Source organism: Nannospalax galili, unplaced genomic scaffold, assembly GCF_000622305.1.
Source record: "Nannospalax galili isolate Female #2095 unplaced genomic scaffold, S.galili_v1.0 scaffold150, whole genome shotgun sequence".
NCBI lineage: Eukaryota > Metazoa > Chordata > Mammalia > Rodentia > Spalacidae > Nannospalax > Nannospalax galili.
This window is the reverse complement of record NW_008329320.1, coordinates 3461314-3476068: the sequence shown is the minus strand read 5'-3', so window position 1 is coordinate 3476068 and position 14755 is coordinate 3461314. Positions and strand designations below refer to the sequence as shown.

At 43.2% G+C, this 14755-nt stretch overlaps 2 protein-coding genes across 9 annotated transcripts in view; one reads left to right on the top strand and one right to left on the bottom strand.

The window, feature by feature from the left end:
- Pdzd2 (PDZ domain containing 2) overlaps nucleotides 1-14755 on the top strand; it is a 434448-nt gene that overhangs the window by 225652 nt on the left and 194041 nt on the right. The gene's annotated exons all lie outside the window — the stretch shown is intronic.
- Nucleotides 10625-11200, bottom strand: LOC103736148 (interferon alpha-12-like). Its single transcript, XM_008835605.1, has one exon. It carries the CDS (start codon nucleotides 11198-11200, stop codon nucleotides 10625-10627), a length of 576 nt encoding a protein of 191 aa, XP_008833827.1.

Sequence of the window (14755 nt, the reverse complement as noted above, 5' to 3'; positions counted from 1 at the left end):
GCAGTTACAAGTAAAGACAGACCTGTGGTTCTGCTTTCCTATCCCTAATGATTAGCTGTAAAAGACCAGAGCCAGGACAAACGCCACACACTTGGATACTCTTGATGTTATCAGCACGCCTGGCAACCATGTTAGTGGTCTCTTGGCTGCTACTGCTGTGGTACAGACCAGAACCCTCAACCTCAGCTACTTTAATTGGCTCTAGCTCTCTTCACCTTCTATGATTGCTGCTGCTCCATTACATGCTTGAGGACTATAAGAAAAGCTGAGAGACATTTCTCTTTTGAGGGGCTAAGTAGCCTCCATAAAGATGATAGGACATGGGACCATGGAGCATTGAGATCTGATTGGGAACAATGAACCCTCTCCAACATCTTCAATTCTCAGGAATCCTGAGATGCTAGTGCCAGACCTCCTTTCTGTTTTGCCTGCAGGCATTGCCAACCTCACCCTGTGCCCAGATCATGCCAGTACAGTCAAAGCCGCCAAAGAGAGGCAAGATTGATACTGCTGCGAAATAATTGACCAGATAATCAGGAGAGAAATCTGTATATTAAAACTGCCCATCCGTTAGAATTCTTGACAAAACTAATTTCTGAATTAAGACTCTATCTACCTGTCTACCTACGGCAAACACAATAGATAATAGGAATATGGTCTTAAAAACAAATCTCAAACAAGGGTCAATGTTTATTCACTGTTTAGTGATGAGTAGTTACAGAATGTATATACATACCAGGGTACTTACGGAAGTGTGCTGGATAGCTTTAGTTTTAACTTGACACACCTGGGTAGAGGGAGCCTCAATTTTGCCTCCATTGGACTGGCCTGTGGCCATGTCTGTGGGACATCATCTTGATTACTGAGTGATGTGGGAGGGTCCAGCCCACTGTGGGTGGTGCCACCCCTGGGCAGGTGGGCCTATGTTGTTTAAGAAAGCAGGTTGAACAAGAGCTAAGGAGAGCAAGCCAGTAAGCAGTGATCCTCTATGGCCTGTGTTTCAGCTCCTACCTCCAGGTTCCTGCCCTGAGTTCCTACCTTGGGCTCCCTCAGTGATGAACTGTGACTGGGGGCTGTGAACCTTTCCTGCCCAAGTTGGTATTGATAGAGTGTTTTGTCACAGCAACAGAGAGACAACCTAGATCAGGAAGTAAATAGGAACACCAATAACTACACTTGGATAACCAGTTTAAACCAAGGTGATCAATTAAGAATAGAGCAAGGTGAGCATTTCCTGAGCCAGGCTGTGCTTGAGTTGGGGTTGTAGGTGAAGAAGACTCATTCTCTCCTCAAGGAACTCTCAGTCTGGTGGGGAGACAGGCTTGTGAGCACCTGTAGTGCTCCAGCATATGGAGGAAAGGGATGTAAACAAGGTATTTGAGGAAGATGGAGAAGGGAGGGTTTTTTAGAGGGAAGCAGAGAGGAATTGACACTGGAGCTACTAGTCTCACATCCACCGACTAGAAGGGACTACAACCTTGCTCTTTCTGGAATTTCTTGTGTAGAACTTGGTTGAGTCAAATATTGGTGAATACCATATGTACTTGAGGTACTGTCCTACCACTCAATACATATTAACTGTATTTTGCTCTTTGAAGCTTTTCCAGACCCCTGTCTGCCTGCTCACTTATAATAACATGGTAACATGAACAGCATGTTTAGGCCTGGTATTGACCATGTATTATGGGGGTGGGGAGAAGGAAACACTAAATATACAAGTAATTAATTTTTATTGTAAATTATTATTATTATTATTTTTGGTCTTTTTGAGACAGGATCTCTCTGTAGCCCCAGCTGTCCTGGAACTCACTATGTAGACCAGGCTGGCCTTGAACTCACAGAGGTCTGCCTGCCTCTGCCTCCCCAGTGCTGGGGTTAAAGGTGTGTGCCACCATGCCCAGCCCTGTAAATTAATTTTATCATCATGTGAGTGCAGATGCATGTAACCTGGCCTGCATGTGGTCAGAAGACAGCTACAACTTTGAGGAGTTGGTCCTCTTCTTCTACCGCGGGTTCAGGGGTGGAACACAGGTCACTAAGGCTTACAAGGCAAGTGCTTTTACCCATCAAGCCAGCTCTTGAGCTCTGCATGATGAATTTAAAGGTGTAGCTGACTTTTCAGTAGAGTAAATGTGGTCAGTTATATCTGAACTCTAACATATATGTCAGGCTGTGTCTGTTCTTCGCCTGTTCTCCTCAGACTGAGGACTGTTGAGTTCCTCAGCGGCCGTGTATGTGTGTGTCCATCTATGTGCTGCAAAATTACAAAATCTAGGGGGCTGGAGAGCTGGCTTAAAGGTTAGGAGTACTGGCTGTTCTTGCAGAGGACCCAGGTTCAATTTCTAGCACCCACATGGCAGCTAACAACCATCACACCCTCTTCTGATCTCCATGGATATTGCATGACATGGGTGTACTTACATACATGCAGGCAATACACTCAGGCACATAAATTTTTTTTTAAAATAAATATTTCTTTTAATTACAAAACTGACAACAAAAACTTAACAATAACAAAAACCACAGCCTTCAGAGTATTTAGGAAAAAATGTTTTGGGCATTTGCTGGTATGAAGTTCTATAGATTAAAAATTCTCAGATCTAGTTTGAGATACTTGGTGCTCTAGATGATTGGAATTTGGATTGAAGTTTTGACTAAAATAAATTTAGTCTTTAGCCTTTCATTCTGCAAAGTGCTGGACTATATGGCCTGTGGCTACATCTGGCTCACTCTTCAATGGGCATGCTGTAGTGTGTGATTTCAAAATGGCCTCTGGCCAAATTCCCCTAAGGCTAAAATGCATGGGTAAGATTGGACTGGCCTGACTTGATGATGTGTCTTCCCATCTTAGTTTTACTTTTATGTACTGCAGTAATAAGGTCGTAATAATTTTAGAAACAATTTGAAGAGGAAAATTCTCCTCTGTCCTACCACTCAATACATATTAACTGTATTTTGCTCTTCGAAGATTTTCCAGACCCCTGTCTGCCTGCTCACTTATAATAACATGGTAATAATTAGAATGTATTCTGATTTTTCCTCCTGACTTTTCCACAGCCCAGTATTAAGTTTGGAGTGAGCCAGTGTGACTAAAAGAGTGAAAGATAATGTTCTAAGTGTGGTTTTCCCTGAAGCCCAGGGAAATCTGTAATGATGATTAAGAGAAATGTCCCAGAAAGTGAACCAAAGGGTTACCAGCATGCTGAAGTTTCTGGAGCGCATTACCTCATTGCCTTTCAAGTGTAATGAACTGAGTGCCTGTGTCCCTATAATCTATATGATGAACTCCTATCTTTAAATGATAAAGGGGGCTTTGAGGAGGTTGAGGTCCTGAAGATGGATTGGTACTCTTAGGAAAACCATTCCATAAGAGCCCTATCTACTCTGCCTGTAACAATTCAGCAAAAAGATAGCTAGGTAGCCAGATTCTGTGTCATACATAAGGAGTTTGAAGCTGACCTGGGCTACATGATGCCCTGTCTGACCATCCTCCAGACTCCTCCCCTACCAAAGGCAGATAGCTATGAAGATGGTTGTAATAGTTTTAATTGTTGTGGTGGTTTGAATTAGGTGTCCCCCATAGGCCCAAATATTTGAACATTTAGTCAGTTAGTGGTGCCTTTTGGGGAAGGTGATGGAATTCCTAGAGGGTGTGGCCTTGCTGGGTGAAGCATGTTACTGGGAGGGGGCTTTGAGAGTTCATGCCCATGTCCCACTTCCAGTTGCTCTCTCTGCTTCCTGTGCCTACTTAAAGATGTAAGTGCTCAGCTTTCTGCCCATGCCATCTCTGCTGCCATGCCTCTCTGCCATGATGGACTCATCCCTCTGGAACCATAAACCGAATAAACTCTTCCTTCTGTAACTTGCTGTGATCATGATATTTTATTGCAGCAACCAAGACGTAACTAATACAGAAGTTGGTACCAGAGAGTGGGTTGTTGCTGTGAAGAGCCTGACCATGTTGGTTTTTGGAGGACTATGGAAGACTTTGGAAGTTTGGACCAGAAAAGTGGTTGAATGCTGTAAGCAGAGCTTAATGGGCTGTTCTAGTAGAGATCTAGCTCAGGATGTTGTAGAAGAGAGGGAAACAAAGACTTAAACAGCAACTGGGATATTTTAGCAAAGAGCCTCCCTTCTCTTTGCCTGAGGCCTGAGAATTTTCCTGAGACTAAATTAAAAAGTAATGGACTAATTTCTTAGGGGAGGAAAGACTTTACTTCACCTTATAGCTTATAGTTCATCATAGGGTTTGGAAGGAGCCAGGGCAGGAACTCAAAACAGGAACCTAAAGGCAGGCGCTGAAGCAGAGACCATGGAGGAACACTGCTTACTGGCTTGCCTCCCCTGGCTTGCTTGGCTACTCTTCTTACACAGCCCAGGCCCACCTTCCCAGGGAGGACACTGCCCACAATGAGCTGGGCCCTCCTGTATCAACCAACAATTAAGAAAATGCCCCACAGACAGGTCCACAGGCCAATCAGATGGAGGTCATTCCTCAGTTGAGGCGCTCTCTTCCCACATGTGTCAAGTTGACAACTGAAGCTAACCAGGACAACTTTAACTAGACACAACTCAGAATCACCTGGAATAGAGTCACAATGAAGGACTGTCTAGGTAAGATTAGACATCTCTAAGGAAGACTGTCTTGATTGCCTTAATTGATGTGGAAAGACACAGCCTGCAAGTGATAGCACGTTCCCTGGGTTGGGGTCCTGGACTCTGTCAGAATAAAGCTGGCTGAGTAGTAAGCATACATGTATTCATATCTCTCGCACTTGACTGCAGCGTGACCAGCTGCTTCAAGTTTCTGCCTTGATTTCCTTGCAGTGGTGGACTGTAACCTGCAATTGTGAGCGAAGAGAAACCCTTTCTCCCCTAATTGCTTTCTGTTCAGATATTTTATCACAGCAATAGAAATAAACTAGGGCAACAGTCCTGTTGGTGCCTTGATATTGGACTTTGCAGCTTCCAGAGCTGTGGGAAATGTCGGTTGCTTCTAAGCCTCCCGGTTTATGGTATTTTGTTATAGCCACTCAAATGGAGCCAAAAAACCAGATTACTTTTCTCACTCTCTGATTTGTCTTCAGCCTGAACATATGTATATGTGTGTGTGTGTGTGTGTGTGTGTGTGTGTGTGTGTGTGTGTGTATCAGAAAGATCTTCTAATACAGCCAAGCCAATGAGATGACCCTGAACTCCTTGACCAGAACCTTGCAGGAGCATCTACAACCCCTTCCTCCTCTTCACTCAGTCAAGAGACAACCTACCTCCCCACAGAGGACTCTCTCCTCGCTTCTGTCTATTCTTTCCAGAAGTCTACTGTGCTGATAGAGCAGCAAGGGCAAACAGAGTCATTTTGCATACCCTTTCTCTTTTCGCCATAACTTTTTCCTGTCTCTGTCAGGGAGCTAGCAATCTCTGTTGAACACCAGCCATGTGTCAAGGATATCCACATATACTCCCTGATGTAACACTGAGCAGCAATTCATTCCATTCTACTAATGAGATTGTAAAGTGGGATTTAAGAATGTGTCCAAGCCTGGTGTGGTGGCACACGCCTTTAATCCCAGCACTTGGAAGGCAGAGGCAGGCGGATCTTTGTGAGTTCAAGGACAGCCTGGCCTATGTAGTGAGTTCCAGGACAGCTGGGAGTGAAAGATTTATCGTCCTCTTTTTTTTTTTTTTTTTTTTTTTAAAAAAAAAAAAAAAAAAAAAAAAAAAAAAATGTGTCCAAGAACGCAAACTCAGTACTGGTGGGGTTAAGCATTGACTCACTTCAAATCCTGCACCTTTCTGTTGGGCCACACTTCCCTCTGACCCTCTCTGCCACCTCCCAGGTACTGTGACAGAAAGATAAAAAGTAACTATACCACAGTAGACATGGAGTTTGCTTTTGACAGAACGGCATCTGTGAGGATAGGTGGGAATTGACAATTCATATCAGCTATCTCCTGTTGGTAAATGTTGGCCACATGAGCCCATCCCAGGTGCTTTGTCAAATTCCCAACCGATACTCACATGTGAACTTTAAACCCAACTGCCTCAAGTCACAGTCTGGCACCTGTTCAGGCTTGCCCTCTCATCCTTGTTAAATGCTCTGGATTTTACACAGCACCGTTCCCCAAATGAGCCTACCCATTCAAGAAAAGCTTACTGAAACCTGCTGTGTGCTAAGCCTTGTTTGATAGAGCCTTGTTTGATAGTTCTCTTTTCCTCTCTGTCTTTGCTGGTGACCAAATCCAGGACCTCATGCATACCAGGCAAGCATTCTGCCATTAAGTTACCTCTCACCCACCCCTTTTTTGGGGTGGTAGGTAGGGAAGACTCTGCCTGGGGGTCAAACCTAGAGCCTTGCACATGCTCCGTAAGTACTCTACCACTCTAGTCTGGTTTCTGTCTTTAGAAGTGGATAGGAATTTTTAAAATTGTGCTTGTTGCAATGATCTTTTTTATAATTTATTTTTATTTTTAATGTTGGGTATGTGTGCTTGCACCCGCAGGTACCAGGAGAATCCAGAGGTGTCAGATTCAGAGTCAGAGTTATGGGTGTTTGAGAGCCATCTGATGTGGCTACTGGGAATATACTTGTGTCTTCCAGAAGAGAGTAGTAAATGCTCTTAACCACCAAGCCATCTCTCCATGCCATAATATTTTTTAAAACATTTACCAGGCAGGCAAGATGATGCAGTGGGTAAAGATGCTTGCTGCAAGTCTAATAATCTGATTTAGGTCCCTAAAACCCACCTGATAGAAGGAGAAAACTGACTCTCACAAGTTGTCCTCTGATCTCCATGTGTGCCATGGCATGCGTGTGCACACATCCAAACATTAAATAAATTACTAAGAAAAATAATACAGCAGTAATATAGCTGAAAGAGTAACAAAATAAGTATTTTCTTCTTCCTTTCTCCTTTTCTCCCCCTCTTCTTTCTCCTCCTCCTCCTCCTTCCTCCTCCTCTTCTTCCTCCTCCTCTTTCTCCTATCTCCTCCTCCTCCTCTTCCTCCTCCTCCTCCTCCTCCTCTTCTTCCCCCTCCCCCTCTTCCCCCTCCTCCTCTTCCCCCCCCTCCTCTTCCTCCTCCTCCTCCTCCTCCTCCTCCTCCTCCTCTTTATCCTCCTAACTCCTCCTTCCTCTTCCTTCCTTTTTTCCTGGATTTTTGAGACAGGGTGTTTCTATGTGGAGCCCTGGCTGTTCTGGAACTCACTTTATATATCAGGCTATACTCGAGCTCATAGAGAGCCACCTGCCTCTGCCTCCTAAGTGCTGGGACTAAAGGCATGACTTTTTTTTTTCCTTTAAAGTGGGTCAATACATTGCTCATGTGAAAAATATAAGGGCAAAGTATTTTTCATCCTACAGAAACATTTTGTCTTCAAATATTTTCTGAACTAACACCTAAACCAATGGAAGAGCTCATACCTTGAAATTCAGGGCCTCAGGGCTACGTTAGTTGATGAAGAACATAGTTCTGGGAAAGACAACCCTGATGTCTCTTCTCCATGTGTTCGTGGGAGACTCTACAGGCACCCGGGCTGCTCTGCTCAACTCTGTGGTCCTTTCCCAGCCACCCAGTCTGATGCCCCCATCCTTTTGGCCCACAGGCTGAGCTCACATCTGAGCTCTTCCCTTGTGTTGTCTGGAATTTAGAAGTAAGTCAAACTAGGTGTGGTGGTACATGTGTAACCTCAGCACTTGAGAGGCTGAGGCAGGAGGATTGTGAGTTTGAGGCCAACCATGGCTACAATAGTGAGACCTTGTCTAAAGCAACAACAAAGCGAACGTAAGTCTAGTGCTGTGTGTTCAGAAAAGCCACTGCCGCAGCCACGTGTGCCTGTCTTGTTTTACTTAACATGCTTTCAGGCAACATATAGTAGGACTACTCTTTTTCTTTTTAAATTTTTTGGGGGAGGGGGATGGCAAGATGGCTGAGCAGGTAAAGGCACTTGCATGACCACCTGAATTTGGGGGAAGTACCCACATACTGGAAGGAAAGAACCAATTCCCACAAATTGTCCTCTGACCTACACGTATATACTTGCACCCTTCCCCTAAAAAAGTTTTAAATTTAATTTTTTATATTCTTTGGTAATGTCATATATATATATATACACATACATACATTTATGCACACATACACATATATACATACATATACATACATACACATATATGTACATGTTTTGGTCATGTCACACATCCCATTATCCCCTCGCATCCCTCTCCCATTCTTGCTGAAGCTCTTCTTCCCAAGTCCCTTTCCTATTTTCCTGTCTTTTGTTTTGTGACCTCCTGAGTTGCCAGGTCTGGTGGCACATGCCTTTAATCCCAGCACTCAGGAGACAGAGGCAGGCAGATCTCTGTGAATTTAAGGCCAGCCTGGTCTACATAGTGAGTTCTGGGCCAGCTGGGGCTACAAGGAGACCCTGTCTCAAAAAAAAAGACCTCCTGAGTTAGGATTGCTTGTGTGAACATGGGCAACTTGGCAATGGTTACACCACTGAGGAAAAGTACCTCATTTCTTTTTGTCGCTAAAGGATAATGGTCTGGTATAAGGATAAATCACATTTTATTAATTTTCATCATTGACCGATATTTGGATTATTACCAAGTTTTTTGCTATGAACTTTCATGAATAAATTTCTGTAAGAAAATACGTTGTTTCTCTTGGGTCTACACACCTACGAGTGAGATTACTAGGCTATGTGGTAAGTCCACATTTAATATCTTGAAAAACTGCTGAACTTTTCCATGGTGGCTGCGCTGTTTAATACAGATCTGTCTTCTTAGACTCTTTATAATGGACTTAAATTTGTAAGCATGCCAGTATGCTGCGTGAGAAAACAGTGAAGTATTACTTTTATCACTTAGTAACTGAGATGTACAAACTGGAGTCTAGATAGCTTAACATAGTGGATGGCACACATCACCGGAAAGGTATAGATAAGAGTTCTGGGAACAATCACACTGAATAAAGCTGAAGCTTTATTCGTTTTAGAAAAGCAGCAGCCATCTGAATAAATGCTGCTGCTTGACCTTCAAATTAACCTATAGAGTTATGTGACTCTGCCAGCACCGTGGGGAGTTTGTGTTGACATCAGAGTGCCTTTCTCTGTTGTCTTTAATGGGTGACGCACTACAAGGCAGCCTCCCTACTCTTGCAAGTGTTATAGTGTAAGTGGTTTCACAATGTTCTTTGTCTACCCGAAACTTGAGGGTGCTGGGGTAAGGTCCTTTTCGTATCAGTTACTTCTGTGTCCCTGTGGCCAAATACCTGAGAGAAACTATTTCAAAGGAGAATAGATTCATTTTGGCTCAGTTTCCATCCATCCTCCCGAGAAAGGCATGGTGCAGCAGTAAAGAGAGGAGGATGCTGGTCCTCAGCTGCTATTTTCCTTTTAATTTTATTCTGCCCACAGGATGATGCTGCTCAGGTTCAGGTGGGTCTTTCCCCCTCAGTTAATCCTCTGTGAAAAAGCCCTCACAGACACACAGAGATGTGTCTCAACAATCTCCCAGGTGATTCTAACTCTAGTCCAGTAGACAGTGAAGATTATCTTCACTATTTACAAGTCTGCCCTATCATCTGAACACATTACCTTAAACCATAGCATTCCAACCTAGTCCTCCAAAGGGCTTAAGTCTACCTCATAACACAAAATGCCTTTGGTCCATCTCCAGTAGTCTCCACAATCTGAACAGTTACAATATTGTTCAAAAGTTTAAGTTCAGAGTCTACTGAGATTCAAGGCAGTCTCTTAGCTATGATCCTCTGTAAAAGCAAAAAGAAAGTTATATACTTCCAAGACACAATGGCACAAAGTAAATACTCTCAGAGGGAAAGGAGGAAAGCAAAAAGAGATCCAGACCAACACAGGACCAAAAGCCAGCAAGACCAACATTAAATCCTATAGCTCTATATCTAAGCCATGTGTGAGCAAGATGTGAGCTCCAAGAGGCTTGGGCCACTCCACTGCTCTAGACTTGCTGTTTGCAGCCAAATGGCTTCTCTCTCAGGCTAGCTCACTCAGCGCTTGAAGCGTTCCTTGGCAGACGGTCCACATTCCTGGCATCTGCAATATCCTGGAGTGTTCCTTGCAGCCTGGGCTTTATCCCCATACTGTCATGTATTAAGCTCTCAGGAGCTCCTTACTGAGCATCTGACCCTGGTACAAATTGCCTGACCTCCTAGGCCTTCCTTTGGGATCTTGGGTGAAGTTTCCATATCCCTATAACTCAAATTCTGCATACCTGCAAAATTACCATCACCCAGACAGTCCAAGGTCTTCTACCAATTTGATAAATAACTGGGCTACCCGGTACCTTTTTTTTTTTTTCGGATTTAAAAGTAAATATTTAATGAACAGAGAAAAATAATTGCATTGCATATAATCCTTTGCTACATTAAAGAAAATATAACACTTTAATAACACTTTACATTATTACAACATAAATATAGCTGTATCTGGATAAATAAAGGACTTATGTCTAAACAGATAAATACAATATTGCTCAATAGTCCAGAAAACTTCTTGGACAGTTGACTGAGTTGATGGCAGAATGAGATGGCAGAACTCATGCAGTGAGATACGATGTCTTAGTCCATGAAGAGACATTTCCACTTTGGCTCAGGCCTCACTCATTCTTCTCAGTCTTCCCAGTAAGTTGGCTGAGGAAGAGAAGGATCTCATGATTTCTGCTCTGACCACCTCCCAGGCACAAGGGCTGTGTTTCTTCTCTCTCAGGTAGGCAGTGATCCTGTGGAAGTATTTTCTCACAGCCACTAGGGAGTCCTCCTGCCTCAGGGAAGGCTCTAGTACCTCCACCTGCTGCATCTGACAGGCTTGCAGGACATTCAGCAGCTGATAGAGGCCAGTGCAGAATTCCTCTAGGAGGCTTGTCTCCAAAGCTGCAGAGGAGTCCTTAGAACTGAAGAGGTTCAAGATCTGCTGAGTCAGCTCATGGAGGACAGAGAGGGCTTCACCCTTCTGGATCTGCTTGCCATGAAATTCCTCTCGGGGGAATTCAAAGTCATTTCTGTCTTTTAGGCAGGAGAGAGGAGAGAGTCTCCTCATTTTCCCCAGGAGTACCAAGGCCCTCCTGTAGCCCAGGTTATGCATCTGAGGCATGTCACAGCCTAGAGAGCAGGTTGTCCAGTGGCTCATTACCCACAGAGCTATCAGGAAAACACAGGACCTGGCCATTGTGGATCTTGCAGACATTGCTGGTACTCGGAGGTGTGTGATTCCGAATCTTCGCCTCAAGGTTCTGTGAAGACCATCCTTTGTGTATGTGTCTTAAATAAGAAAATACTAGCTTCCATTTTCTGGGTGCCCTCCCCTTACTTTCCATTTCTCTTTTCACTTTTAAAAAATTCACTTTCTGTGTCTAGGTTTTGTTTCACAACCATTTTGGTTTTCATTATTACATCCTCTTTCTCTACTCCCCTCTACAAAATCGTTTGAGATGTTTATTCTTAAATAAAATTGTCATTAGATTTTATAGCATATATATATATATTTATTTCAAAGGTGATTTTTTTTTTTTTTTTTGGTCTTTTTGAGACAGGGTCTCCCTGTAGCCCCAGCTGTCCTGGAACTCACTATGTAGATCAGGCCAGCCTTGAACTCATAGAGATCCGCCTGCCTCTACTGGGATTAAAGGCGTGCACCACCACGCCTGGCTCAAAGGTGATTTTTTTAAACACATTTTTCCAGAAATAATTTGAAGCAGTTTACATGGAAATATATATACAATGAAGTTTGGGGGGTAGGGATAGGAATAAGAAATCAAAGACCAAAGAATTTGCCAACATGGGGGTCAACTTTGGTGGAATAATGAAAGTTTTCATTAGCTCTGTTCTTTTTGTCTTTGGAAAATCCTAACAAGTTTATTGGGCTTGCTGACAGAGCATAGGATGGGGGTTTATTTACAGAAGAGTGGGCACCCCCCCCATTTATGGCTGTGCTGGAAAGTCCACACTCAAATATAGATCCTATGACTTCCCAACAGTAGCACAAAATGGTGACAGAAGTACCTCATGACTTTCAAGGCTTATACATCCTAAGCCCCTCCCCTACATGCAGCGAAGGTCGACTGAGTGGGTGGGAGGAGTAACTGCCTCCCCCATCTACTCCTTGACTAGCATGGGAAGGAGGATGTGCAACTATAGCTTGCTGGCATAGTGGTGAGAGGACATTTAACACTTCACCCCTTCCTCAGGCTCTTACATTCTTTTCACCAACTTCTTCCACAAAAGTCACCCCCTGGAGGGGGTGATAGGTGTGGAATGTTATTCCTTCCATTATGGCAAGGCACTGAACTTTCAGGTCTCTGCAGCATCTGTTTTCCATGGGCTGATGGCCCATTTCAGTGAGATTCCATCTATTATAAGGATTTAGTGCTAAGATCCACAAATGAGGGAGAACATACATCTTTTGTTTTTCTGTGTCTGTGTCTCTTCACTTAGTATAACAGTTTCTAGATCCATCCATTTACCTGAAAATTTCCATTATTTCATCTTTATTTACTGCAGAGTAGAACTCCATTGTGTAAATGTACCACATTTTTGTTAACCACTCCACTTAGGTCGCTTCCATTTCTTAGCTATTGTGAAAAGAGCAGCAATAAACATAATTGTGAAAGTGTCTCTAGAATGAGTCCTTTGGGGATGTGTGCTACCCCTTAATGTTTTAAGTGTCCTTGCTTCTCCCCTCTTTTATCTACAGCTCCCCTAACAAAGTACTGTAGAATGCACGATGAAATAACAGACACTTAAGTTCAGATGGTCCTGGAATCTGGGGAGTCTAAGATGAAGGTGCCAGCATGGCTGGTTTCTAGTGAGGGCTCTCTTCCTGGTTTATGAATGGTTCCCTGCTCACTGTGTCCTTACATGGCTGTGAGGGAGAAAGCAGACTTCTAGCATCTGTTCTCATAAAGAAACTAATATCACGAGGGGACCCACCCCCATGACCTCATCTAAACCTAATAATGGTTCAAATGTCCTCTCTAAATACCTTCATATTGGAGGTTGGGGTTTGACATAGTGTCATGGTTTGATTCTTCATTGCTGTGACAAAACACTCTGACCAGTACCAACTTGGGGAGGAAAGGGTTTATTTGTCTTACATCTCCCAGGTCACACGCAGTTCATCAGGGAGCCCAAGGTAGGAACTCAGGGCAGGAACCTGGAGGCAGGAGCTGGAGCACAGGCCATGGAGGAACGCTGCTTACAGGCTTGCTCCCCTGGCCCCCACTCAGCCTGCTTTCTTATGCAACACAGGCCCACCTGCCCAGGGGTGGCACCACCCACAGTGGGCTGGGCCCTCCCACATCACTCATCAAGAAGATGCCCCTCAGACATGGCCACAGGCCAGTCCAATAGAGGCAATTTCCCAATTGAGGCTCCCTCAACCCAGGTGTGTCAAGTTGACACTAAAGCTATCCAGCACACATAGGAATGGAGGGGCTCAGGTATCTTGCATCTTGCATTCTCTTTCATAGTCTTCAGCATCCCAAGTCTCCAGCACACTGCCTGGGCTATTGTGCATTTCTCTCAAGAAATCCTACCCTGCTCTCAGCATCCTGCTCCTCTGAGGTCCTATCAGAATTGCCCATTAAGTCCTGTTTGCAGCAGACTAGGGCTTCTCTACCCCCAAATTCCAGCCTCTCAAGATTGGGGGCATAATTAAAGGTATCAGGTAAATATAATTGGGTTACATCCTTATCCCTTTTGAAAAACATATTTATGACACATGAAGATATTTTATGTTTTCCTCTATTTTATTTTACTTTGATCCTTATTTTTACTTAAATCTGGGCAAACATCAGGAGTAGAGTTACAAGAGCATTAATTTAAGGTGAGAGGCATGTGATTTAAGATATTTCTTGGTATCAGTTTGAATTTTCTATGCAGATTAAAAGGTATTTTCCTATAGTATATAATGAATATAGAAGGCTGTTACCAAAGCAAGAAAATCTACAAAAGGTTTTGGATGACATAATGCTATATGAAATAGTATATTTGATATACTAATGAATAACATCTAATGTGCAACAAATAATGCAGTAATCTATGAAATAATTATGCCTATCTTTAATATTTATTAATTTAATTCACATACATATTTCTTTTTTAATTTTTACACTTTGAGAATTTCATACATGCATATAAGGTATTTTGGTCAAATCCATGCCCACTCCCTCCCCTCCAACATTCCCCCCTCTAAAGAGGTAACCCTAAAATCTTTTAAGGATTAGATACAAGCGCCAAATATTTTTCACATTTTTGGCCTTGGAACAGAGTATGTTGCTAACAGGCCCAAGGACATTTCAACTTTTAGCCAAGAAACTGGCTACATTTCTTTGGAATCTTTTTATCCTACCTGCCTAGCCGCTTCCTACCTCCTGTTCTTAACACACCATCCTCTGAAGGGGTTACCCAAATTGCCAATAGAGAATAGGGACGCTGACTGCTCTGGCTTCTTCCATGCTGAACAGGGATGCAGGGTGAGGCAATTAGAGTACCCGTTCAGTAGGCTTATCTAAAAGACTCCAAAATTGCATAATTTTGTCTCTAAGGGGAGAAGAAAGTCCTTGAATCATAAATAGGAGATGTGAAGGAGAAGTAAAGGCAGGAGTAATTAGCATTACAAGTTCTAGACAGGGAACTAGAAAAAAGTCAGAACAAGGTTTTTATCTTCTAGTTTAAAACTTTCCTGTTCATCTGGTAATCCTGACTAACTAACTATTCATGATCA